This window comes from Leptosomus discolor, chromosome 9, assembly GCF_034619465.1.
Source record: "Leptosomus discolor isolate bLepDis1 chromosome 9, bLepDis1.hap2, whole genome shotgun sequence".
NCBI lineage: Eukaryota > Metazoa > Chordata > Aves > Leptosomiformes > Leptosomidae > Leptosomus > Leptosomus discolor.
The window spans coordinates 48,268,860-48,295,599 of record NC_141399.1 but is presented as its reverse complement, the minus strand read 5'-3'; the positions used below and the strand labels follow the sequence as shown (position 1 = coordinate 48,295,599).

The window sequence follows — 26,740 nt, the reverse complement described above, 5'->3', positions numbered from 1 at the left end:
CATCTGCCTCGGGAAGGTTCGCTGCTGCTGCAGCGTTGGGTTCTGCAAGGAGGCTCGTGCATCGGCGCGGGGGAGCTGGGTTTGCTCTTCCACTTGCAGAAACTCTTTTGAGTTTGGTGAATTGTTACCTCGGTTTGAGGCAAAGCTGCATCGGAGCGACCCCTGCTTGGGCTGGGGCTGATGGAGAACAGGAGCAGCTGAAGGAAGGTCACGTGGTGTGAGATCAGCTTAGAACAGTGAATGGATAAAACTGAAATTAACTCCTCATTAGTGCGATGGTTCTTTCAGAGCTGGGTTTTGGGCTTCATGTTCCTGACCTGGGGCCCAAAAGCAAAGCGCTGGCCCTCTCCTGAGGCGGGACAGCCCACCCATCCCCGCAGCCACAACCCTCGGGATAAGGCCCCGCTTCCCTGTTTTGCTTCCTCCTCCTTTTACCCTCGGGTCTGCCCAGAAATGAGCATCCGAAGGGGTGTCACTGTCGCCACCCCTTCCCCAGGCCATCACACAAAGAGGGTCACAGGCCTGATGAACAAATACAACCTTAAACCATGGAAACGTTTTACTTTTACAGAAAGTTTTTGTTCTTTCCTGCGCGTGAAGTGTCTGTGGGGTATCCCCTGACTGGCAGCAGCTCCCTCGGCTTAGGAGGCTGCGGAGAAATGTGCACCCTTGGGCTCCAGCCCCCAGGAAAGGCAGGAGAACTCAAACACTAGAGGAAAAGAACCTTTTCCACCAAGGAAAAGCCTCCCAGGACAGAGGGACAGGCCAGGCCCCTGCAGAGCTTTATCAGCCTGTATTTGGAGAAGGAGCAGTAGCTCCAGCTCAGTGGAGCTCGCAGCAAGAACCGTCCCTGCTGCCCTCTCAGCAAGGGGGAGCTGGCTCTGAGCTACCTGGAGCTGCGCTGAGGCAGAAAAGGGTCAGTTCAGCTCCAGGAGAACCCCGGGGGGAGGCAGCTGGAGCTGCAGAGGGTCGTAGCAAAGCCCTGCTGCTCCATCCGACTGAGCCAAAGGAGCAGGAGGAGGAAACCCTTGATGCCCTTCAGGCACCAGCTGCCTTGAGGGAGAGGGGACAGACCCAGCCTGGGGCCCAAGGGGCTGGTGACATGGGGCCGTGGACATGAGCGGCTCTGAAACAGCACCTTGAGACCAAGGGGCTCCCTCTCTCTTTTTTTTTTTTTTTTCCTTCCCAAAGCAAACTTGCTGCAAGGCGCCCTGTGCTCCCTCTGGTTTGCTCTGCTTCAGCCCCTTGTGGATGTTCTCCTAGGAAAGCCACGAACCCAGTGCTGTGAATTAAGTTTTTCCCACCTCATCCTGACAAAATCCAAGGAGACCAAAGGTGAATATCAAACCTTGCATCATAAAAGGCGTCCCCTGGAGCCCTGCCGGCCCAGGCAGGAGCAGACTGTCCCGAAAAGCCTCACCCCTAGCACAACCACCCCCCTCAAAAGTCAGGCTCACGCCGAAGGAAGCAGATCTACTTCAGCACCATAACATTTTATTAAACTACACTATCAAAAATCACATTGATGGCAGGGAGAACGTTGCTGTCAGTGCACGTTTTCTGTACTAAGACTGCAGTCGTAGCACCCAGCCCTCGCTGAGGACAAGGACGCTGAACCAGAATCCTTCATAGCCAAAGAGACGGTAGAAAATGCTTCTACAAAAATCAGGGCAGCCGGGGGCTCGCCGAGGGCTCGAAGGGAAACGCTTCAAGTCAGCTCAGTCCGGGGGGGGGGAGGGAGGTGTGTGTGTTTGTAAAAAGTTTGCTTTTACCTGGTGTTTGTGAACTCCTTCCTCCGCGGGGGGAAGACGCTGAGCAACAGCAGCCCCCGGCCCTGCGACGGCCCCTTCACAACTCCACACAAATATTGTGTACTGCTCCTTCACTTGGGCGCGGTGACGGTGGGATACAACCCCTTGAAGTGCGCTACAGTTATAAAAACCTGCTCCATCGTCTAGAACCAACAGTAAAAAGTAGCAGAAATACATTCTATACAGAAGTAAAAAAAAAAAAAAAAAATAAACCAAACAAAACAAAACAAAAAAAGACCCAAACCAAACCGAACAGTTGAGTTTCTGACCAATATTGGAGTTTTAAAAGCCTGACTTCTAACACCTATGAAACTAGTTCTAGTCTCCCCAAGCCGCCGCTACGCACCAGCTCGAAGCTGCTTTCTGGGACAGCCGGCGTCCTCGGGAGCAGGGCCCGCCCGGAGCTGGTTTGGGACAAACCCTCCCGAGGGCTGCGAGCAGAGGCTGAGATGAAATAAGGCTTTTTTTTTTTTTTTTTCCCCCCAGTCTTCGCTCGAAGACTCATCTGCCAGCCCCGTTTTCACGGGGGAACCACGGCAGCGGTTGGCTGTTCCACCCCGGCGAGGTCAGAGGCGCGTGGCGGGGGGCGAGGAGGGGCTGCCTTCGGGAGGAGGGGGGGTATGTACAGCCGGGGGGTAACGCGCTCAGGCCCAGCCAGCTGGGGTCCTGCGGTGGGGGGGGGGGGTCAGTAACACCCCTCCTTCCAGGAGTCGTCCTCCGGGGGCTGCGCCGACTGGAGGAACCTGCGGGAGAGACGGGACAAGGTCACCAACGGCCCCGGTGACCCACGGATGCAGGGCTGGGCGTCAGCCCCCGCGCCAGGGAGCCAGCGGGGGGACGCAGCAGCCGCCGTTTGGGGCGGTTTGAAGCGATTCCGTGACTATTACTGGGTGCTTAAACAGGGATGTATTTATCCTGCTCAGTTATTAGCAGTTGTGGGGTTTTTTCCCCCCCATGACTGCGTCCAAAACAGTCTCCCCTGCACATACGAAAGGTGTTCTTCCCTAAACACACAAACACCCACCCGCCTGGCTGCGGAGCACTGCTGCAAATCAAAAATTCCCTTTTGAATATTTTTTTTTTTTTTTAAAGTAGCTACAGCTCAGTTTAAGGCTACAACAGGATAGTGAAAAGGCACAAGTCCTTATTGCTTATCAGTCCGACACCGAATCGGCTTCCCTCACCCATCAGAGGTTACGCTACAGTTGTGCTGCAAAAAGCTGTAAAAACCAGCAGCTTTTGGCAATTTGGTAGTGGGTTTGCCTCACGTGGCTCAAACAGCCCGGGGCAGCGCGGGTGGGCGGCTGTTGGAAGCATCTCAGAGGCCTTATTCTTGGAGGAGTTTGAGGATGCTCTGACCAAACAGAACATCTACCAACTTCAGCCAGCCGCTGTCTAAATATTTAGGGAGCTAACCCTAAAAGCTGGAAACAAATGTTAAAAAAAAGCCCAACCCTCCCTTGCACCTTCCTGGATGAAGACGTGGCTCCTAAATCAGTTCAGACCAGCACAACAAGAACAAAAAAGCTAAGTTTTTGTTGACCCTGTTGTGGGACGTTACTGCAACGATACAGCCTCGTGCTTCAGCCAAGCCTTGTTCACTTGTCCTACTTTTCAAACCCCTCTGGAAACTCCTCAGGCCTTGGCTGATGCCCACCCACAGCCCAAACGAGAGGCTAAGGAAGAAAAAAAATACAAACCACCCAACTTATTTTACCAGCAGCAAAGTGACAGGGACACCAAAGGAGGTCGTGTGGGGAGATGATCACGTTATCAGTGAGGAAAATTTATTGGTCGTTTGGAAAGGGACGTCCCCGTCCCACAACCAGACGTCTGCGCCCAAAAAGGATGTGCCATCATGTTCATCGACAGAAATAAGCCTGAGCCTCCGCCTCTTTGTTCTCCTGGATGATTTGGCTTAAAAAAAGCACTTCTCTCTTAAAACAGATGGAACACTGAAGTGTTGAAGGGTTTGGTCACGGGTTACACAGCGCAAGGGGGTCGCTCTCGCTCACCCCGAAGCTGCCGAGGCCCAGCCGGTCAGTTCAGATCCACCTTCACAGCGCTTCTTTTTAGGGGGATTTCAGGGAACTGCCCTCTCCTTGGCTGGGGGGAAAGTACTTCAAGTCCGTGTATCTTCCAGCTGAGTCCTCTCCTCTCTATGGGCTCCCCGACCGCCGCCCTACACCCCAGGTCAGGCGGTAGCTCTGGCCCAACCCCGCACCCGTGTCACCCTTTAGAATGAACGCCACAAAAAAAAAAGGCATTTCCACTCTGGGACGTACAGGCAGGCCCGGGAGTCGGTGAGGCTCGAGCCTCCCACTTACCTCTTGGACGGAGGGGTCGGCTTGCTCTTGGGCACCGAGATTCCTCCCACGGACGCACGTGCCTTCAGGGGGGGATTTTTTGCCACAGTGACCACGTTGCTGCTTCTGGCAGCGCAGCTGCTACTGGAGGAGCCCGTACTCAGCGGTTTCCGCACGCCGCTGGCGGGACTGGTGTAACTACAGGCTTTTACCGGCTGCCGGGGCGTCAGCAGAGAGTTTGTGCACGACGCGGCTTTCATGGGCTGCCGCACGGTCAGGGGAGACTGCCCAGCCCCGGAGGAGTACCTGAGCTTACTGGGAGCCAGACCTAGGAGAAGAACACCAAGAAAGAATGACCCAGTTGGCAACAGGATTTGAAGAACCTTTCAGGACACTGGGCCTTCCGAGGGCCTCGGGTTTAGTCGGGTCGGTTGAACAGACCGAAGGAGATGGGCTACGGCGGCGCGGCGGTGTAATGGGTTTGTGGGGCAGGGGTTTGGCAGCGGGGGGGGGTTACAGGGGTGGCTTCTGTGAGAAGCTGCTGGAAGCTTCCCCCGTGTCTGACACAGCCAGTGCCAGCCGGCCCCAAGACGGACCCGCCGCTGGCCGAGGCCGAGCCCATCAGCGACGGCGGCAGCGCCTTGGGGAGAACGGGTAAAAGAGGGAAAAAAGTTACGGGGCAGCAGGAATTGCAGCGAGAGGAGTGAGAATATGGGAGAGGAACATCCTGCAGGCACCCCGGGCAGGGCAGAAGGAGGGGGAGGAGATGCTCCAGGTGCCGGAGCAGCTATTCCCCTGCAGCCTGTGGTGAAGACCACAGTGAGGCAGGCTGTGCCCCTGCAGCCCATGGGCGGTGGAGCAGATGACTGCCTACACCCCGGGGAGGGCCCCCACGCTGGAGTAGGTGGATCCCTGAAGGAAGCTGTGACCCCGTGGGAAGCCTGTACCGGAGCAGGCTCCTGGCAGGACCTGTGGCCCATGCGGAGAGAGAGCAGCCCCCGCTGGAGCAGGTTGGCTGCTGGTGACCCCGTGAGGGGGCTCACGTTGGAGCAGTTCATGGAGAACTGCAGCCCTTGGAAGGACTCACGCTGGAGAAGTCATGGAAGACTTTCTCCCATGAGAGGGACCCCACATTGGAGCAGGGGAAGCGTGTGAGGAGCCCCCCCCCCTGAGAAGGAAGGAGCGGCAGCAAACAACAGGGTGATGAGCTGACCCCAACCCCCATTCCCTGTCCCCTGCGCCGCTCGGGGAGGAGGAGGGAGAGAAATCGGGATCAAAGTTAAGCCCGGGAAAGAAGGGAGGGGTGGGGGGGAAGGTGCTTTAAGGTTTGGTTTTATTTCTCATTACTCCTCTCTGAGTTAATTGGTAATAAATGACATTGTTCTCCCAAGTCAGGCCTGTTTTGCCCGTGACGGTACAGGCTGAGCGACCTCCCTCCCTGTCCTGACCTCGACCCACAAGCCTGTTGTTCTATTTTTCCTCTCCCCTGTCCTGTCGAGGAGGGGGAGCGACCGAGGGGCTTTGGTGGGCACGTGGCACCCAGCCAGGGTCAGAGCCCCCCAGCGGGGCAGGCGCCGCGCTGACCTGCTGACCGCTGCTGAGTCCTGGGAATGCGGCTGTTGGGCACCTGCAGGTCCGACTCCAAGCTCCGGCTGCTGCGTACAGACTCCAGCGCTCGGAGGCTCGTCCTGGCCAGGTTGGGCATGCTGTGGCGCATCTCCTCTGAAAAGCAAGAGCAAATTCTCTCTTGGTGGCTTCTGGTAGCAGGGGAGGTACAGAGAGGTTTAGACCAGCTCTTGAAAAAAAAAAAATCCGCGCTTATTCAAGGGTGGGAAGGGACCTGGAAAGATCAACCGGTCCAACCCCCCCTGCCAGAGCAGGACCACCCAGAGCAGGTCACACAGGAACACGTGCAGGTGGGTTTTGAACGTCTCCAGAGAAGGAGACCTCTCTGGGCAGCCTGTGCCAGGGCTCTGTCACCCTTAAAGAAGTTCTTCCTCACGTTCAGGTGGAACCTCCTGTGCTCCAGCTTGCACCCGTTGCCCCGTCATTGCCCATCACCGAAAAGAACCCGGCTCCATCCTCCTGACACTCGCCCTTCATGTATTGATAACCATTGAGGAGGTCACCCCTCAGTCTCCTCCAAGCTCAAGAGACCCAGCTCCCTCAGCCTTTCCTCAGGAGGGAGATGTTCCACCGCCTTCATCCCCTTTGTGGCTCTGCTCTGGACTCTTCCCAGCAGTTCCCCATCCTTCTGGAACTGAGGGACCCAGCACTGGACACACTGTTCCAGATGGGGTCTCATCAGGGCAGAGCAGAGGGGGAGGAGAACCTCTCTCCACCTACTGACCACAGCCCTTCTCATACCCCCCCGGATGCCATTGGCCTTCTTGGCCACCAGGGCACATTGGTGGCTCATGGGCACCCTGCTGTCCACCGGGACGCCCAGGTCCCTTTCCCCTACGCTGCTCTCCAACAGCTCCATCCCCAACCCCTACTGGTCCACGGGGTTGTTCCCTCCCAGACGCAAGACTCAACGCTCGCCCTTGTGGGAGTTCATTCGATGTCTCCCCGCCCGGCTCTCCAGCCCACCCAGGTCTCGCCGGGTGGCAACACCGCCCCGCGGGGGCGTCAGCCACCCCTCCCGCTTGCACGTCACCGCCGGGTACGTTTGTGCACTCACAAGCAGCTCACCTTCGCTGTTGGCGTACTTGAGCCGGTCCTGCATGGGACTTTGCACCGACCTCCTCGGGGGACGGATGCGGGAAGTCGAAGACCTGCCGTAATCGGCGCTGGAAGACGGGGACTGGCAGCGGGGCGAGCTGAGCGGAGACGGCGAGTACCTGTGAGCGCTGCGGTAGGACAGGGAGCAGTCGTAATCGTCCTCGTCCTCCAGGCTGTACGTGTCGAACTCCTGGTCGCTGTAGGTCCCTCTCCGCAGGGAGTGAAGGGAGGCACTGGAACTGCGGCGCGACACCGAAGCGGAGCTGGAGGCACAGTCCTGACGGAGGCCTGGAGACAGCGGGCAACACGGCTCAAAGTCACATCAAAAAATGAAAAAAGAGAAATTCCTTATCCGTTCGCTACACAAATTCAGAAGCAAGGCCTTCAGCGGTGACCCGTTTCACCTTGGAAGGAGAATCCAGTTAATAACTCCTCACTGAAGACTGGGTGGATTCTCTAAACTGGAACAGTGTCACCCATATTTAATTAGAGCAAAGAGTTAATGTTCGAATCGGCCTGAATTACTCCGTAGGTCACATACACGGGCGGCTGCGGGCTATATATTGCCACACAAGCTCCGCTGGGTTAACTAGGCACAGGAGTCTCATTTACAGCACGAGGTTTTTTTAGTTCATTTAATTGTGCACCCACCAGCATTTCAACAGGGTGAAACAAAGATCTGGACTTCTGCCTCCAAGGGAAACCCGCCCCCTTTCATTGACACCTACAGCCTGGTTTCTTTACGGGTCCTCCCCCAACGTTGGCCTTTCTCTAAGTCTTCTTGCCTGACCACAAGGAACTCCTTACCAGGAGCTAACAGCAAACTGGTTGAAGGGACTTTTGAGAAAGACGTCAGGTAAAGTTCTGGAAAACCCTCTTCTCAGTGCAGTCCCTTCACTGCAGGGATTAAAACCCCCAAGCGTTCCCTGCCCTTCTCCCCTCACAACGCAGGTACGAAAAGCTCCCATCGTTCTGAGGATGAAGCGCTTTTCGTATTTCACTGGAAACTGTGTAATGGGACGGGATTTCCTTGGCTTTTTTTTTTTTTTAAATGCTCACAAAGCATATGAAAATATTCAAGTTTAGAAAGAAAAAGGCCGTTACTCGCTGTATTCTCTTCAATACAACCGTGCTCGGGTGTCAAAGCGATCACAAGATCTCACGTTTTTTGCTCTGTTTGGTCTCCTATTCCAGTTCCTATTCTTCCAACTTATAAAAGGCCCAGAACTAAAAGTTAAGTGTTCTCCAGAAGAAAACCAGAGAACTTCATTCTCGGTTTCCTGCAAATCAAATTAACGATTAATTCGCCCCGACCAACAGACCCAACCACTTTGCTCCACCTCCATCTTCCATCAGGACCTCGTCCAACCCACACCCAAGTCCACAGACAGTTCACTGACGCTTTAATGGGAACTGGACCAGGGCCCGAAATCCCCCCCGTGGGGAGGCAGACACGCTGTACGCTGACGTCCCATTTCCAGAGCTGTCTCCGAGCTCTTTCCCAGAGCAACACTTAAATTGTCATTTCAGCTCCTGCAGCTTTAGCACCCTTGAGCTCGGATTTACTCAACGCAGCAGCGAAATGCTACTTGCACCTTCCGTGAAACAAAGGACTTGTAAAATCCAGCCCTCCAGACAGCTCCCAACGGGATCTCAGGCTGCAGTTAGGCAGCCTGCTCCGAAAAAACACAAATTTACAAGCCAAAAAATTTTGCTGGGTTATTTTTTTTTTTTTGGCAGCTGGATGCGTTCCCCCAAACCAACAGGCGCTGCAGGACGCAGCAGCTCGCGTTGGCTCGAGGGAGGGGGCAGCAGCCAGACGGGCAACTGCGAGCTGCTGCTGTTCAAACTGCCACGATTTCCGACACAACGACGCAGGAAACGTCACCTGTACTTCAGAGGTGACCTGGGACGGGGTATTTTTGAGTATCAAAGGGCGCGGACGTATTTAACAAGGGCTTGGGGCAATCCTGTCAAGACTATCCCCTGCTTGAAGAGGTGTAACCTTGAGAACGCTGCACAGCCGCCAAGCTGACGTGGCAGCTGGGGTCTGCAGATGTTCAAAGGAAGCCCCTGCAAATCACCAACATCTCAAACGATCCATTCCCTCCTCTTTTTTTTTCTTTTGGTGGGGAAAAAGGGAAGCACAGGTGGAATCTCCCTACATTCCTCTACAATCCCACAGCCGTAACCCAAAGGGGATGGCCGTCACGTACTTTCTTCCTGAAGGCGCGCCATAACCTGGACATCAGTCAGGTCCTGCAGCTTGTAGCCCATCGAGATGGAGTCGTCCGACGTGCTCAGCTCGCTGTCCACAGACGACTGGGAGCTCAGCGCCGAATGCATGCTCAGGTAGCCTGGGGGGAGGAACGGAAAAAGCCTTCAGCCAGCCGCGGACAAAAGCAGAACGAGCGACAGAGAATTTATTCCCGTACTAAAGCCAGCGCGGTTGCGAACAGAAACAGAACTAATTAAGTTAGAAATGACTCGAGAACTCAACGCTCCGCGTTTTAACCTGCGCTTTGCAGGAGGCAGAGTGTCTTTGTGCAGGGCAAAAAAAACGCAGGCTTCTCTCCAGAAGGTGCCAAAGGGACGCTGGGTCATTTTGAGCACTGTTATTTCTGCCTCTTTGGAGAAAGGGGCAACTATTGAGCTCCACGTGAAGCAGCAGAGCGGCACAAAGGGCTTGCTAGGGCGTTGGTGAGCAGTCGCAGGAGTCAAAGGATCCAAATGGCTTGCAGACCGCCGCACCTCCAAAATCTGCCAGGCGAGCCTGCTCACGCAAGGCAGAGTTTACACTGGGGTGCCTCCTCCCTGCTCCTGAGGTTTATCTGGTTTTTCCCCCCATCATCATAAAGCAAACTCCCTCGTTACAGGGAAGGACGTCGCTCGTTCACACAGCGGGTCGTGAAAAAGAACCTGGGAGGATCTTCCCACCAGGGCAGTTTTTCCATAAGTCAGGGAGTAGGAAGAGGAACGAGGAATTTTCCTTTTGAAGAAGAATAATAAAAATTTCACCACAACCATCGTTCAGCGCAAACTTTCACCTGTTCGTACTTGTTCTTAAGCAAGTCAGTATTTTCCCTGGCACAGGAGTACCGCTGCTTGCTCCCGAAGCCACGGAGCTTCGGGGTTACGCTGGTCCTTGCCCTGCAGAGGCGGGAGGCTTGTACGTGGCGCTGTGGTATCACCACCGCCTTGGCCTTCCTCAGGCCCTACTCCTCCTCCCTGCGGGAAGGCTACGCACCAGCTCAGCCCAGCTCCATCTGCAGAGGGCGGGCAGATGCAGGCAGCGAGGGGAGAACCTCGCTACCATCCCACCAACTTTCACTTTGGCTCGGGGTAGTGCCTTTGAGAGAGAGCACGCACCGCTGAGCGTGCCTCCATCTTCTCTCCCTGTTTTATAACTACCATCCTATAAAAAATAGTGAAAAAATCCCCACAGAACAATAAAAAAAACCCCTCCAAACAACAACAAACAGTGCTAGAAAAATTTTTGGAAAGACAGAAGGATTAGTGAATGTGAAACCTGGCAAAGGTGCTTATCTGTGCTACGTGTTAGGAACTACCCTGACACGCTCCTGGCATAACTAGCCCTCCAACACGGACACACAAGACTGTATAACTTGCACAGCCGTGTCAGGAGAGAGCACATCATTGCCTTCAAGTAATTCCAAGACAAGGCTGCAATTAGTACCGTGGAGATTTAGACCCTCCAAAAAAAAGAGAAAAAAACCCTCATAAAAAACCTCATTAAACCCCACGATCTGACAAAAGATCAGCTAAAGCCGGTGGGTACCCAAGAGCACTTGACATCACCTTCAGCTAGAGCAGGCCTGAGAAATACAGAGCCTGCCCCAGCAGGGAGCCCAGATCATCACCTGAACAGCAGCGACAGGCGGGCTGTGGTGCGCCAGGGACAACCCAGGAATGTCAGTCAGCCTCCCGAGCGCCCGCCGGGTAGCAGGGACCACCGACTGCTGCTTGAGCGCGCGCAGTTCTGCCCAAAGTCCTGGAGGCAGCGCGCCTCCTCGTTCTCAAGGACACGAGAAAGAAACGGTTTGTCTGTTCTCAGGAAAACATCTAAAAATCCATCGCTGAGCCTGTCAAACAACGGCTGATTCCAGGCAGGCAGAGAGGAAAACCAAAAAAAAAAGCAGCAAGTTCCCAGTGTTACCTCTTCAACCAGTTCTGAGGCGCAGGGACCGCTGCCAGGGAAAACGCACGTTTGGAGTAAAACAAGTGTCTTACGTGGACGTTGAGCAAAGAGCTCTGGAGCAGGAAGCCACAATTCCTCATCGGAGCAGACAAAGTTTTTCCAGTTTCAAGATGCTTCTGGAACAGTGACAGAAGCGTGACCGCGGTGCAAGGGGGGCGTCTGCGCGGGTGCGTGTGACACAGGGAGGCCACCCCAGCCCCGAGGCAGCACGGCGGTGTGACAACCCCAGGAAAAGCCACGGCAAGCAGCTGGAGTAAAGCCAACGTGAGAGCAGGGCCTGCGCCTGCAGGGCACGGTGCAGCGAGCAGGCATGGCTTCCCTGCTGTGACTGACACCTTTTGCCCTAAAAGCTGCATTTTCACTGCAGCTGTGCGTCAAACGCAGCTTTTGAACAAGCAAAGTTCCCCACTCAGCTCGGCTGCTGCGTTTCAAACTGCAGGTCTATTTAAGGACAGTCAGGGAGGGGAAGAAAAACATCCACATTCTTTCATCAGGAAAAACTTGTGGCTTGGGACGAACCGATTATGGTTTTTGTTACAGCAACTTCACAATACGCCACCTCTGGATTTTTTAACAGGTTTTCAGCGGATTTGCAGAGGGAAGGAAGAGGTCTGGAGGCTGCACGGGCACTTCGGCTTCACCCATCAGCAACCGCGGCTGTGCGAAAGGTGGTTTGGCATCTAGACCGCCCCGCAACCTCACGTGAAAAACTAGAAACTGATTTAGGGGTTTGTCCCTGCAGAACTCAGCGGGCAAACCCAAGCATCCCTTTGTTTGCGAAGCAGAGCTAAGTGTTCATTCCTCTTTGCAGCAGGAACCCCGCAGATCTCACAAGCACACCTGCAGCTGTGACAACACCCAGCCGCCCTCCTTTTTCTTGGAAAAGAAAAAAAGGTTCACACAACATCAGGTTTCAAGCCAGATAAACATGCTTTGTGTTTTTAAGCGTGCAAATCGGGATACAGCCGTTTCCACAAAACCCAAACGAACCAAGGGAGACTCCTTGGCTAACAAAGCCCGGAGGCAAAGCACTGGCACTGGGAAACAGCACCCATGCATCGAGGGTAAACGAAGCTCCTGAAAGACCCTACACGGACCCTCGGGCAGCAGCTTAAATGCAAAGGCAGAGTGGAGGCCAAGCCATTTAGGAGAAGCTTCATTACAAGCTACCTACAAACACGGGCTTCGAACGAGAACTTTGTGGCCTCTAAGGGAGGAAATCTCACTCCAAACACAACCGAGCCCGACGGAAAGCTTTCCTTGTTTTGTGTTTAGGCCCATTTAAAGGCTTATCCTGGCGACCACGCCTCGTATCTTAAAGCACGGGGCTTCTTTCTGTCGCCTGAGTTACTATTTTCAAAGGAAACTTCGCAAACTTCAAGCCAGAAAACGGACTCCAACACAAAGTTAACACCTACATACGGTAACATCATTCAAAAGCAGTATTTTCTTTGCCCCGACAGCTGTTTTCTATTTTAAGTCACTTTAAATTAGTACAACTTATAAATACAAAGTTATAAAAACAAAAACATGAAATAACTACACGACATTTAGAATGCAAGGAAGTTTTCTGCCACGTAATAGAGGAAACCCAGGTCACTCAGCGAGCAAATTAACCGAAGAAACCCCCACGGGTGGGCTTGCATCTCCGGACAACTTTTCCCCGTGTCCCTCGGTAATACTCCTTGCATTTTAAACGCTGCAGGTTTGCGCCGCTCTACTGACATGCCATACCTGAGCTGCCACAGGTTAGTAGTGCTTTGTTAGTCGATTTGAGATGCCCGGGAGAGTTTAGTGCATTGCTACAGGAGCCTGCCTCTGTATTCAAATTATGTGCGCTTGGCGACGCCAGTGGGCTGCAATACAGGTTTTTCCATCTACTGGCTAGAAGGAAAAATACAAAAAAGCCATAAAGGTTATCAATTTTTTTTTAAAAAAAAAGCATAAGATACAGAAAGGCATCAGATCAAACAGGATTAACTGCTGTAACAGACGTACTTCAAATCAGACATCTCGCTGGTGCCGGTTACGGGATGCAGGCAGCAAAGCGGCGCCTGCTCCCTCGCTCGCTCTCCCCTTTAACTCGTTTTTGTCACCTCTGAAGAATCCCAAGAATAACTACTGACAAACTTGGCTTTAAAGAAACCACACATTTCTGAATGTCCCAGTGCTGGTCTTCAAAGGCGGCTGTTTTCAGAAATACGGTCACTTCTACGCCCCACCTCCACTTTAAGGAGCTCCACTGGACAGGTGTTATTTTGAATTTTTGAATGATGGCATCAAAACAGCATCAGGCCACAAAAACCATGCCTTTAGACTTAAAAGGAGAGCAAATTAATATGAAAAACGACTATTCCGAAATCCTTACTCAGCACACAGACTCGCATAGGAGTTAGTGAAACAATCAACAAGCAGCCAGGCAGCCAAACCCGGTGCATCCCTGCGTCCCTGAAGCTGGAAATAAGCAGCGACAACGCTAAGGAAGTGACAATCTGTGTACATTCAAGGGGCTGCCGAGCTGCTCACCGCATCCTTACCACTGAGAGAATATTGGCTATGAAAATAATGAAGATTCACTATACAAATAGCTTGCTTGCTTGATTTCCCCCACAAATACAAGGTCAGGCTGTTTTCATTAACAAGGAGGGACAGAGTACAAATGAAGCCTGACACACCTCAGACGGAGAGCAAAGTTCATCCAACGAACCTTCATTTGCCTTTTTAAGCACAGATGGTTTATAAAAGTAAACGAAGTTTGCTCTCAAACGACATTCAGTTATCTCAAATCAGGAATTTCAAGGCTAAACTCAAAATAAGACTGATTACAGGCCGCGCCAAAACACTGTTAGTATGTAAAGTTTAAAAAAAAAAAACCCCAAACAAAGAAAAACCAACCACAAAACCGACACCAAACCCAAGCAGGGGCCTCTCGGACTTCCCAGCACTGAGGTCAGATTGCTGGTCAAACTGAAATCAGGATTCCTGCATTCAGCCAGCAGACAAAGCCAGCCCGCTCAAAACGCAGGCAGACAACGGCTTTTGTACCCAGCTGGGGGTTGTGTTTTCAGCAGTCAAGGACGTCCCCGCGCTTCCAAACACCCCTCCGCTCAGAAACGTCCCTTTTTTTCAAACGCTGCTGACCGCAGCCGTCGGGCTGAGGTGTTCACGAGTCAGACCAGAGAGACGAGGCTGCCGCACGCCCCGCTCCGCCGCGCTTTTCAGCCACGAGCCGTTAGGGGAAAATAACGGAACCCATGACCCCTCCAGCTGCAGGGTACGGCCCAGCACAGCCACACGACACAGAAAGCTGCGGTACAGGGCGCAGAAGGCTGGCTGGCGGCCCTCCCTGCCTCGGCTGTCAGCAGGGCAGCGCGGGACTCGCGCGTTCTACACGCAAACCCGGCGCGCGCGCGCGCGCTCGAGGAGACAAAGGCAGGATCTCCACCGGGTGGATGGCGGGGGATGTACTACCGAGGTGGAGAAACAGAGCTAACTCCTTGGTTTGGCGATGAAACAAACTGCTCATCTATTCTAACAGCTCCGCCGTCAGCGTCAGGCTGACACGGAGCGACCCTCCCGGGCTCTGGAAAGGGAAAAGCGAAGACCCAAACCCACAGCCCCAGAGCAGCGACCGTGCCGGTGGTGGGCGGCACGACCCTCAACACCCCGACCCTGAACACCCCGTAGCGCCCTCGGTTCCGGCAGGTGCAGGAGGGGATCTTTCCCCCCCCACCGTGGTGAAGTTGCACAGCTGACAGTCACCACCGAGTGCTTTTAGGGGAGGATAAACCTGGAGGAAAAACTCGGTTTCCAAGTGACAGCACTTCAAGTCACAGATTTTAATGTTTCCTTAGTGCCAGCTTTGAGCATCAGCCAACTATTTTACCCAGGCAACAATACTAATGGTAAGACACAGTGAGAACAATCACTGTTAGAAACAATCAACCACACTAGAAGTCTTTATACAGAAAAAACCTGCAATAACAGTTTCATGGGATGCTCTCCCCACTCGCCGGAGGCACATTTTTTCCTCTACACATTTTTACATCAAAGATGTTGAAATATTTTTTCAAAAAAACCCCCAAGAACCTGAAAACACTAACATGTATTTTAGTGTTCAGGCTCTGAACACACTAAAAAAAAACCTGCAGAAAGCAAGGTGGTCCATTTAGCAATTAATCTGAAACGCCTCTACTTGTGTCTTAAAAAGCACATGGAGGCAAAACACCAGAGCTGGGTTTGTTGTGGCTATTCCCTGTGATCAGCCGAGCTTTCTTGACGTTTACAGCGTGATCTCCCACCTTCCCCAGCTGAGGCGTGACCGAGGTAACCCAAAAGCAGGCAGGTTTTTAACGCAGCGGCAAACGCAGAACCCGCACCGAGAGCACCCCCCCCCCCAAGCGCCACCCCTGCAGCTGTTCTCTCCGCTGCAGCCACCGCAAACTTCACGTCTCCTTCGCTTTACTGCTTCTCAGTAAGGTCCAGTCCCCCTTGAAGTGGAAATAAAAGGCAGAGCAGCGCCGATCACTCACGTACCTTGGTCGAGCCTGTTGATGAGGGTTCGGCAGGCCGCCTCCGTCTCGGGGCTGGGATTATCCAGCACCTGCCGGCACCACTTTAAAGGCGAGTCCGTTTTCTGATCTGCGGTAGATTTTCTCGGGGACACGTAGAGCCTTGGCGAGGATTGAAAGGAGACAGTAAAACACGCTCGTTAGCTCGAAGCACGCAGCCAAAGCAGCACTTACTGAAGCACACCCAACGGTAGGCAACAGAGGAGCTACCCAGATTAAAGCTGGGGGGGGAAAATTAAAGTTTAAACTGTACACTACGATTCAGAAACAAAACTTAGTACTGCAATAGCAAAACTCACTTACAGATGGCTTCACAGAGGAAGCACACAGCCTCCATGAGGCCAGGCTCGAGCCCGGGCTGCTGGAACGCTGCTGGAAGCTGTTGGCGTGTCACCATCACCCGCCGCCCCAGCTTCTCCCTTCACTCCCCGCCTCTCCCCCCCAAACCCAAACACCCCGTGAGCAAACAGGACGGGCGAGGAGGTGGTTCTAACCTGAGATTCAAGGTGATCTGCTTTCAGAAGCCTAACTTTGTGTTAAAAAACCCCAGGGCTCTGGATATTCCACCTGTATCGCACTGCAGGCAAGAGGTGCCTCCCGACTTCCCACCGCAGCTCTCTGAGACACTGAGTGAATAGTAAGAATTCTACTCACAGATTTCAGGGATAAACCATTTCACTGGAAGATTTAGAAGTTTTCAGACAGTTGGGAAGCATGGCTGTAGGCTACCTTTCCTTTTTTTTTATTGGAATGTTAGGTAAGTTCCCCTAAAGCCGAAGTCTTTGACAGGTCTAATACACCTGGCATTGTTTTGCTTATACATACAGGATTAGCCTTACGTAGAGATAGATTTCGTCACCTTCCAGTCTTGGCTCATTTACAACTGATCATGTGTAAAGTAACATCCGAACCATATTTCATGAGTAGAAAATTCCCTCAAGAAAGGTCAAAGGGTAGAGGAGCCGGACTGAAAAGCAACTCAAGTAGTTAACTTATCCCACATTCGCATTTTTGAAGTAAAGAAATCCCAACCGGAAAAAAACCAACCCAACTCACCCTATATTTTAAAGTTTTTGCTATTTAGCAACTCACTTAAAACATTTGTGAAAGGGGAAAAAAAATATAAAAAAATCAGTGTTGCGTACATCTAGAATTAAACAGATGTATTTTAATTCTTGCACGTAAACACCCTCAAGTAGAGGGCATCGAGATCCCAAACAATCAAGAGCGTGAGAGAGGCAGGAACAAAACAAGAAGTGCTGTCACTAACAGAATCTGCCCACGGAGATGATGAATTTCCTGCGTATAATCACACCCCCCCTTACTTCCACACTAGGCTTCCAGCTACGTACTCTTAATGCGCTGAAGTCCTTCAAAGGATCACAGAAGGGTTCGAAGGCAGGAGGGCCAGCTCTGCGATGACGACCTTACGGACCTGCATCTGCACAACTCCTGGCAGAGCCTGCCAGGTGATGACCCCTGAACTCCACAAAAAAGCAGAGAGGAGATTTCCGAGAGCAGAAACTTTTTTTGATCGTGCTAACAAGGCCACAAGGTTCATCAGCTCGAGTTTCTGACTACTGAATTTGTCCACAATGCCATTTCTTAGACTTCAGTGTACCAGAAGAAGAAGAAACCTTCCAGGTCTTTGAAGCTGTGCAGCGATTGAACACCGCTCTAGGAGGGATATGGTTTGAGACTAAATTTTGGGGGATGAATACACAGGAACTAGGTGGGAAGCTCAGGTGCCACCTGCAGACACGAAGTCTAGCTCTTGGGTCCATCTTTCTCCGTAGGCTCTGACGAGCTGTCCGCGTGGCCCTCAGCCAGCACAGCTCCCACCTCTCTGCTTCACGTAAACGGGCTTCAGGGTTCATAATCTCCTGTGAGAGCAAGAGAGTTCTGCCATGCACACAATCACACAACTGCTGCTTCTTCCACCACTACCTTCCTCTCAAGCACCAGTCCGGTGCTCCTTCACCTAGTGAACTGCTTGGAGGCGACAAAGAACCCTCGTGGTCACCACACACCAGCTACAGCCACACTGGGTGATTCACACTGCTCCCAACAGCTGTCCTCACACTGACGTATGCATAACATTTCACCTTCATCAGTGCAAAATCCAGTATTTGGGCATAAAACGATGATGAGGGTGGTTTTAAGGTTTCAAGGAACGTCTGCACGCCCTTCAGCTGCCTCCTACTCTCTCCCCTAGCAATAACTTTCGACACTCCTGCAGCAAGATACATCAAGTCTTTCTGCTCCAGTTACTAATTCCCGCACAGACATCAACTCAGAAAGTACTCCTTTCCCCAACAAAACTAATACAAACCATCAGATAGTTTAGTCATTATCCCATCAACTTCTGATAACCCCTCAGTGTTTAAAAGATACAGAAACGTACTACGGGTGCCTCAGTCGTCAGGTGTCCTATCCACGAGAGCACAGTTTGGCCAAGATAAACCACACGAACAACTGGGGTATGTAAAACACCGTACTGGCAGCAAAACGTCCGTCTGACCCATTACCTGTCTCCTGTCCTGCGCCCAGGTAAGGATAAGCACGGAAACAGCCAAGCCAAAAGCTGGCCTGATGCACAAAGCTGTCCCAGAGCCCCACAGTTCGGGGCCACGGGATGGAGCACCTCCGTACGCAACAGCTCTCTCCAGAGGGGGTTTTCCAGCGAAGCGATCTAATCCCTCCCTCCGTGCCCCTCTGCTGCAGCACCCCCAGCGCCCCGCGGGGCCAAGCACCACCTCCGTCCACTCGTGACAACGTCACCTGCTATTTGCTCGTGATGCTGGCTGGCTCTTGGGGGACAGGAGGCGGAGGGAAGGCAATTCTCCTCTCCTGCCTCTTGACGTGCCACTCATGACTTCACAGACCTTAATAACATCCCTGCCCCTGGCCAGACCCATCTCCTTCAGGGAGCAGAGACTCAAATCTCTTCAGTCACGTCTCATACAGCAGGTTTTTCACACCAAGCTTTACACAAGACCACGTGCAAATGAAAAAAAAAAATCCCAAAGCTGATTTGCTCCTGACAAACTAAATGCCGAGCACCAGGAACACAAACGTTCCTGCACGTGCACCGTTACCTTTCCCGAAAGGCCTCACAAGCGCGTCTCGCTGCAGGGGCAGGGGAGCGTTCCAGCCACTCGGCTCCGACAAACCGGCGGAAGCGAAGCGCGCTCTCTCTGGATTTATCTCACAGTTCAGAAGAAAAAAAGCAGCAATAAAACCATCACGCAAAAAAGAGGCCAACAGCCTCCTCAGGGCAGGTCACGCTGTTCTTCACATATTTGAGGTTAAGGGAGAAAACCCTGCTCTACTTTAGGAAGTAGTTGTTCTACCCAGTTCCCGCCGAGCTTCTCATCAGGCTTCTCCCCAGGGCTGAAAACGGGAATGCCTGTTTGATTGCCAGAACGGTTTCCCCACAAAGCGGAGCTACGGCTCCCCCAGTGTCCCAGTCCCCTGGACTCTGCCAGAGGACTCCCACTTTTCAGCTGACAAGCCACGGTCTCACTTGTCGTTTCACTAAGCTCCGTTAACTAAGCACAACTCAGTTTTTCAGAGCACTGACACGTAGCTTACAGAAGAGAGGAATTCTGGCTTGCTCTCTCAGCACGAGGTTTACTGGTTTCCTTTTTAAGTCGCGCTGGGGACGGGTCCAACAGACCCCGCAAGCTAACCGCTCCAAATACGCTGGCACAGCTTATTCTCCTGCAGCACCGCACACCACCAGCCGGTAAACTAAACACCTCGCCCCGCAGAGAGAAGCGAGCATTTTGCTGGACACAGTTGTTATGACCCAAAAGTCCCCTTTCACTAGAGGCTCCCTCCAGCCAGCGTCACCCTCCGGCAGCCACCGTGGCACAACTGCGGCCGGGTTAAAGAATTCACAGTTGCAGCTGAACCAAACCAGGATTTCTTCCGAAAGAGGTTTTTGTGACCAGCTAAACCCACTTGCTCTGTTTAAAAAGATGCAGAATCTTATTTCTGGTAGTTTTATCCTCTAAGGCTGTTTCATTTGTCAACTTAATCCAATCAGCACTGGACAAACCGAACCGAGGCATGCCATGGAGCATGCAGACGGACAGTTTACGCGTCAGCCAAAGGCCTGGGGTTTAACAAGCACCCGGTTACTGAGTGAGCTGTACCCGGCGCTTCGCTCCTACAGCTCGGCAGTCGGGGCGTGAAGCACCGTCTGTTTGAACAGCAAAAGGTTGCGCTTGGAGTATTTCCTTTTCCCAAATTGCAAATGATAATTAAGAAGTTATTTAGAGAGTTACAAGGCCTCATAGAAAATTCAGAAAGTAAATATTTGGGCATATATTCTCAATGCGATATATTGGGGTTTTGCTGTATAACTTATTAAATATGAATGAGATTTTCTTCAGCTTCGGTGAGGAAATCCTTAGCTAAAGCAGCTGTAGGTTCTGCTACCCAGTGCATGTGCTTCCCTTTCCCACACAAAGTATTTCATGACATGCACCAAGAGCCAAGACCTTTTCCTCGTGCAGCAAGCACAAGGGATTTTTCTTCCACGAAGAATGTAGGACTCGAAAACAGATTGGTGAGATTCTTTGCACTTTATCCTGACACACTCCAACGTACTCAAAGCAGAGCATCTTCTAGAGATGCTATTTTTATTTCGGGGTCAACGTCACGGGAGGATTTCTGGGAGTTAACGGCCACGATTGTTTGGTTTTGAAAATATTGCTTTAAATAAAAACCCCCAAGAATCCAGGAAACACGACAGCTTTCTCCAGCTGCACACTGCACTGAAAAAAGGCATCTTCACAATTTACTAAGGAATCAGATCAATTCTAGGAGCACGGGCCAGTATTGCACGAGCATTTAAGATCCTCATCCCGCAGAACATTTGTGGTTGTAAATCTACAGGCCGTAAGAAGAGAATTCAGGCTGCAGAAAGCTCTGTAACCAGCGTGTCAGGAAATTAAACTGAAAGTAAAATGCACCTCCGTTTTTCAGACACGTGCCTGATTTATTACACGACTTCCCCAGCACTTGGCACCAGCCGCTACGGCGGTACCAAAAATGGCAGGGATGACACTGACCTTCAAACCTTGGAGTTATATACACCAACGCAAGGAAAAAGAAACCTGAGGAAGCTAAATACGTTTAGAACAATTTAGGTTTATAAGATACACCTCCATAAAGGGCTAAGGCAGCAGCTAAATTCTTCTATAAAGTGTGTATTTCAAACAGATAACGTATTCATTTCCCCTTCCTTTGTGTATCAGCCTTCAGAGTTGATTTTCAGATGTGCTTACGCTGTTCTAATCTCAAATCTGAATGCTACTGTTGATCAGAAATACCAACACCGGCGACAGAGCGTTGTGGAAAGCAATGGTGAAACGATGCTGGCCAGGTCTTGAAATGATAGAAACTCAAAAGGGAAAAAAAACGAGGAGAATCCGGTGGAAAACACGCCACACAAAAACATCGTGTCAGCCCAAGTGGAGGTTTGAGCCTTTATTCCCAAGAAAGAGAAATGAGAAAGAGAGAAAAAAAATTACACTGCAAAGCCCAGGAGAGGCACCACTTTTTCATGTCTACCTAGTGACGAATCCTGCTGAACAATCCAGCCACTAAGACACAGAAGCTCCAAAGGTCACGTCAGCTTAATCTCACGACCCAGTCCACAGTGCGAGACGATCGAAAGGCTCCTCGTGGGACAACCGAGGAGTCACGACCCTGTGCCCACCCCGCACCTCACCGAACGAGCCGTCGGCCAGCACCTCCAGCGTCTCGGGAAGGCCTCAGTCCTTTTGAACCTCCGCCACCAAAAGCAATTTCACCTGAAAGGCCGTATTTTGCAGCCAAGCGTCAGCCCAGCGGGTGGGTTCTTCCTGTCAGATTCCTCTACTCCGGCCCGGCAGTCGCCGGCGAGGCAGAGAGCTGACGGCAACGCGGCGCAGAGGGCTCTGCAGGAGATCACCTGCCCAGAGACCACCAGGCACAGCACAGACCATCCTAAGGGCCAGCCCAAGCGGGTAACGCGCTGCCCAGAGGAGCCAGTCAAGCAGGAGGCGTTTGTGGTAAGTCACCTGTGCCTCCTGGAACGCACCACGGCTAACTTAAAAATACAGGGGGTTGTAAGGTGACCAGTCTGAGAAACCAAGACCTTGCTAATTACTGTTTCTAAGTCACGTCAAATCTTGTCAGCAAGGGAAACTTCTACATGTCCTGCGGAAACGTAAGGGACTGATTCTATAGACAGCAGGGTGGTAAAGTTCTCCCCCAAATTAGAGGCACGAATGCCGTATTTTTCACGATGCTGTATAATACCTGACTTTCGTGCAGAACCACATCCTCATTTGGTGAAAGTTCTCCAGAAAACGTGCTCCCACCTCTGATGGCACGAGCGGCAAACGACAGGGGCGTCCTGCAGTACGCCGAATTAATAAACTCCCTAAGACATCACTATAGAAGGCCACTGGGCATGGAGCCACGGCTGAAAATGTACACTCCCAGGAAACTCCTAAATAGTCATTTATTTGAGCAAACCACGCTCCTTCTTCCTACACAGGCTGTTTCAGGGGCACCCTGCTTGTGCCGAACTCTTGGCTTCAAGCAGGAGACAACACAGCACTAAGGGGAAGGCAGCACAACCCGTTCTCAGTTGAAACATGGGCTTTTTGGGAAAGGAAACGGTGCAAAGCACGGATGTAGCACCAACACCTGAGTGACACGGATTCCTTCTGCTCCTCACCCCACAAAAACCAGGCCCACGTTAGGCTGAGCAGACCTGGACATCCGCGTACGCACCCATCGTATTTTCCATCGCCTTCTGAAAGGAACTTAGAAATTGAAAAGAAACATAAAGAAAAGGTTCTGTTCAATGGATTGGATTGATTGTTACGGTTTGGGGAGGGTGGTTGTGTTGGGTTTTTTTTCCAAAGCAAGCTGTAGAACACACATAAAAGCTTCTCTGAAGCCCCGTGTGAAGCTGCTGGCAGTTTTGCCCCTGGGATCAAGATCAGTAGCAATACTGAGGAGACACGTACAAGGGTCTCTCCTTCCATCAAGGAGAAAACCTAAAGCTGTCCAAGGTGAGGCACAGACAAAGAGTTTGGAACTCCTTCCATCAAAGGAGCTGGAGCAAAAATAGCCTAAATCCAGTAAAAAGGAGAAAGCGCATTAAAAAGTTTGAGGCTTTTCTCTCCTGCCATTTCTCTCCCTCTCTTTTTCATCCAATAGCACATTTGTAAGAACACTTTCCAGTTCAGAGGGGGTGGGAATTTGCATCATTTCATCATAACTCCAAGTCCAAATTCTCTCTCCCAAGTCTTACACGGAAAAATAACTGACAACTGGCAAAACACCAAGCAAGCAGCGCGGGAATGCACCACAAAATGCTCAACACAAACCACCGCCCGCAGAACAACAAACTGAATGCGGAGAAAACCACAGGGTAACTCCATGTCCGGGGAGCACCTCAGAGTGAGGACACTAAGGAAGACAACGAAGGTAACGCCACTGCAGGCGTGTCTTGTCCGTTCCCTTCTGTACGGGTAACAGCCTCTCTACAAACTGCTGGGGAGCAGCACAAGGCACGAACTGGTAACCAGTACCGAGCACGCAGCGCTGACGTCTAAGTGAAGCCTCGTGCTGAACTCAACAGCCCAGAAAGGCGGCCTTCACCCGGGCCTGAGGGAGATTTACAATTTTGAGTAGCTATTCGAGAAAGCAAGGCAAGGGACCGGCAGCGAAGGAGTACCGAGTTACAGCCACCGCAGGCGACGCGGTACCTCAGGTTTCAGGGAGCGCAGTCATTGCAAAGTGGTTTTCAAAAACCAAACGCTAGACCACGCAAATCCAGCTGAAGCCAAGGGAAGCTGCACAGAAACGCTTGCAAGTTTGATCCAAAAAAGCCAAATAATTTCAAAACGGCGGAGAAACAGAGTCTGCACCCGCAGAGGAGTCTCACAAACCCTCTGACCCACTCCTTCATGCGTCCGCCTTCGCCCTCCCAGGGCGACGGGTTCTGCTGTCACCACTTCAGCCCCAGGGGCAAAAATCCCCGGGGCAGGCTGAACTAGAGATTTCAAACCTACCGTGAAGTCACGGCGCACGAGCACAGTACCACGACAGAAATTACCCTGAAGTTCGGACCCCTTCTCAAAACTAGAGTGACACGAAGATATAAGCACTGAAAGCTCTCTTTTTGAAAGCTTCCCATGCCCCACCCCCTGTTTTAAACACTTCAGACACAAAGCGAGTTCTCAGTATTCTTTAAGGCGTAAAGCACCATCCCCTCTACTAGATGGAATGAAGGAAAAGTCAGCAAACCAAAAGGACTGGGCTGTTAAAATTTATCAAGTCAGCAGCGACAGGAAAAAACCACAAAGCCACTGTGAATTTCTCAGAAATTGCCAGAAATCCTAAGCATCAAAGTACACACGATGTGTTCCAACAGTAGCTACCGTTTTTTTTTCCTAATGTATAATATTAAAACCAGGACTGCAAGTCTAACAACACAGGAAGCTCTTTGCTTTGACCAACACCCTGCCCACACATTTAGGTATTACCTCCAGCCAGGCAGCACAAAATCACCCCCAAAGCCACCTTATTAAACCCCGAGACGTTTACGATCCTGAACCATACAGCATTAAGGGGTTTTGTTGGGTTTTTTTGTTTGTTTTTTAAAGAAGCCCCCCAGCCGCTGTTTTCTGGTTAGTGCTGACAGCGAGTATCCGCTCGGCAGCACGTGAGACGTCCTCACGAAGGGAATTTAGGATATTTGGCAAAAGCACAGCCAGGCCCTACTGTTACTGTACACACACCTCAGGTGAGGAGCTCTAAACAAGGAGCCACCGTAGAAACAGCTTCTTGTCTCACCAGGTTTGACAAGAGGAGGACAAACCAGACGGAAGCAACGCAGCGTGATCAAAGGTGATTCACGGTAACGGAACTCACGCAAGTGCTCCGTGACACCGCCGTTATTTAAGCTCCTCGGGGCGCCTCTCTTTCATCTGTTAGTCTGTATTAACCAAATCTGACGAGAAAAGAGGTATCAAAACCACGGAGATCTGCAGGGTCTAGTGAGCAGGGCACCTGCTCACGAAGAACCACCTCATTAGCCACCACCTCCAGGGGAGGTTCATAAACCGAGCCTCTGGGTGCAGGATCTCTCGTGACGCATCGGACAGCAGCCTCTGCCCGTGGGCAGCTCGGACCCCGTCTGGTTTCTTTGCCAAGTCAATATAGTTTGAAGAATCTCTCAGGTCACGGCCTATACAAACGTGAATATAAAACCTGCCGTTTTCATTAATGTGGAGATAATGAAGCCTGTCTCCCAAACTCAATTTGTTAAATATATTCCCTTATCTATTTTTTTAATTCTTACTCTCTTTTTTTTTTTTAAGAAACCCGCTCACAGTGCTGTTGAGGTATGCTAAAGAGTTCCAGCGATCAAGTTAAAAGCGGTATTTGGGTTTTAAAAGAAAACTTGCACAGAAAAAAAAACCCCAAACAATTATGGTTTTAACGTAACCTTGAATTCAGACTTGAGCTGACGTCACTACGTGACTGAGCTCCATCCCACGAACAGCCACAAGTTTACCTTCCCTTGTCAGGGCTAATGAACTGCGAGAGTTTAAGATTTGTTTTGTATTCAGCAACCCTTCTGCAACGCCGCCTTTGCCGCCAGATTAATCTCTAGCCCCACCACTTTGAAACACCCTGTGCAGGTCCCAGAGGCTGCCCTAGAGAGCCTTAAGATTAAGTCAGTGAAATCTCAAGTCACAGCTATCGCATGAGCCGGAATTAGCCTCAAACTTTAACCAGCGGTGGAAGGGCAAGGGAAATTAATCTGCTGATTTATAAACCAAGTCCGAAACAAGGCTGCTGGCGGGGAGGCCCACAAGTAAGGTCAGTGAAGGATTACACCCCTGATCCGTTCAGTCCGTGTCTCTACACAAAAGGAACAGGTTAACTGCAGAGCAGCACTATTGAGGAAGTGGAACTGATTTGTCCTCTTAGATACTAACAAAAGCCCCAAATTCCAGACAGTCTAAGGTCTCTGTGCTTTACAAAACTCTTATCTAAATACAGTATTTGACAGTTAGGTACAAAGTTTAAAACCTCCATTATTCATTCACCCGTGTGCGCTATATGTAAGCAAACAGCCAGGGAAAGGAAGTTTCTTGGGCTTGCTGCAGCAGCACCAGGAGGAAGGGGGAAAGCCCTACAGTTAAACTGACCTTTTTTTAAAAAAAAAATCCCGCTCTGGCACAACGGTCTTAATGTGACCCGCACTCTTGCTGCTAAACTGTACAGAAAGCGCTTTGCACCCTGCTTGCCTCAACACAGAACCTCTGACCGGCAGCAGCGCGGGCTCCGCGCGCCAGCGAAGCGTCGAGGTACGTACCAGCTGTCCTCCTCTTCGGGGCAGTTTTCAAGTTCTAACACTTTCACTTCATCCAGATCCGCGCCGTTCGACAGGCTTTCTACATCTCCACAGTCTTCGTCCGGATTTTGTTCGTTCGCTTTAACGGAGGCATCGAGACCTGCGCCGACCACGCTCCCCCCGAGCTCCGTGCCGTCCCTCGCGCCCACACGCGAGACACACCTGAGGTTACTGGCGGCCGTCGCTTCCGCCTCAGGCACGCGGGCAGGGCGCTCCTCGGCGGCGCTGTGGCAGTTACGTTGCGTTTGGGCACCCACACCTTTTTTTAAGCAGTTGTTCTCCCCTTCCTCTTTCCTCATTTTGCTGAGCTGGCTGCGCAGATCCGCCACGAGCTGCAATTCTTGCTTCTCAGTGATCGCGTTGATGCTGTTCTGAATTTCCAGCCCGTTCAGGCCCGAGTCATGGTTAGCCACACCAGTACGGATCTCGCTCGGCCTGTTCGGCCCAAGAACACTCCTGCCACTCTTCGTTCTCGGGTGTTGGTTCTCGATCTCCAGTCTCCTCACCAGCTCCCGCAGCTTTCGCACCTCCTCCAGCTCCGGGCCGACCTCCTCGGGCGCCGGCTCCGTGTCAGGGCCCATGGCAGAGTTCTCCGTTGAGTGTCGTCCTAAGTCCGGCTCCAGAGCATGATCCTGCTGGATGACGGGGGCGCTTCCAGGCACTACCATCAT

General features: G+C 51.8%; 1 protein-coding gene across 1 annotated transcript; it reads right to left on the bottom strand.

Moving 5' to 3' along the window:
* Nucleotides 1–2,496: 2,496 nt before the first annotated feature.
* On the bottom strand, nucleotides 2,497–26,740 carry LOC104341887 (SLAIN motif-containing protein-like). The gene is made up of 8 exons (XM_086470367.1): nucleotides 26,031–26,740; nucleotides 15,597–15,733; nucleotides 12,795–12,944; nucleotides 9,058–9,198; nucleotides 6,812–7,129; nucleotides 5,702–5,839; nucleotides 4,139–4,445; nucleotides 2,497–2,554 (listed from the first exon to the last, which is right to left on the bottom strand). The coding sequence occupies exons 1-8, from the start codon at nucleotides 26,738–26,740 to the stop codon at nucleotides 2,497–2,499; spliced, it is 1,959 nt and encodes a 652-aa protein (XP_086326493.1).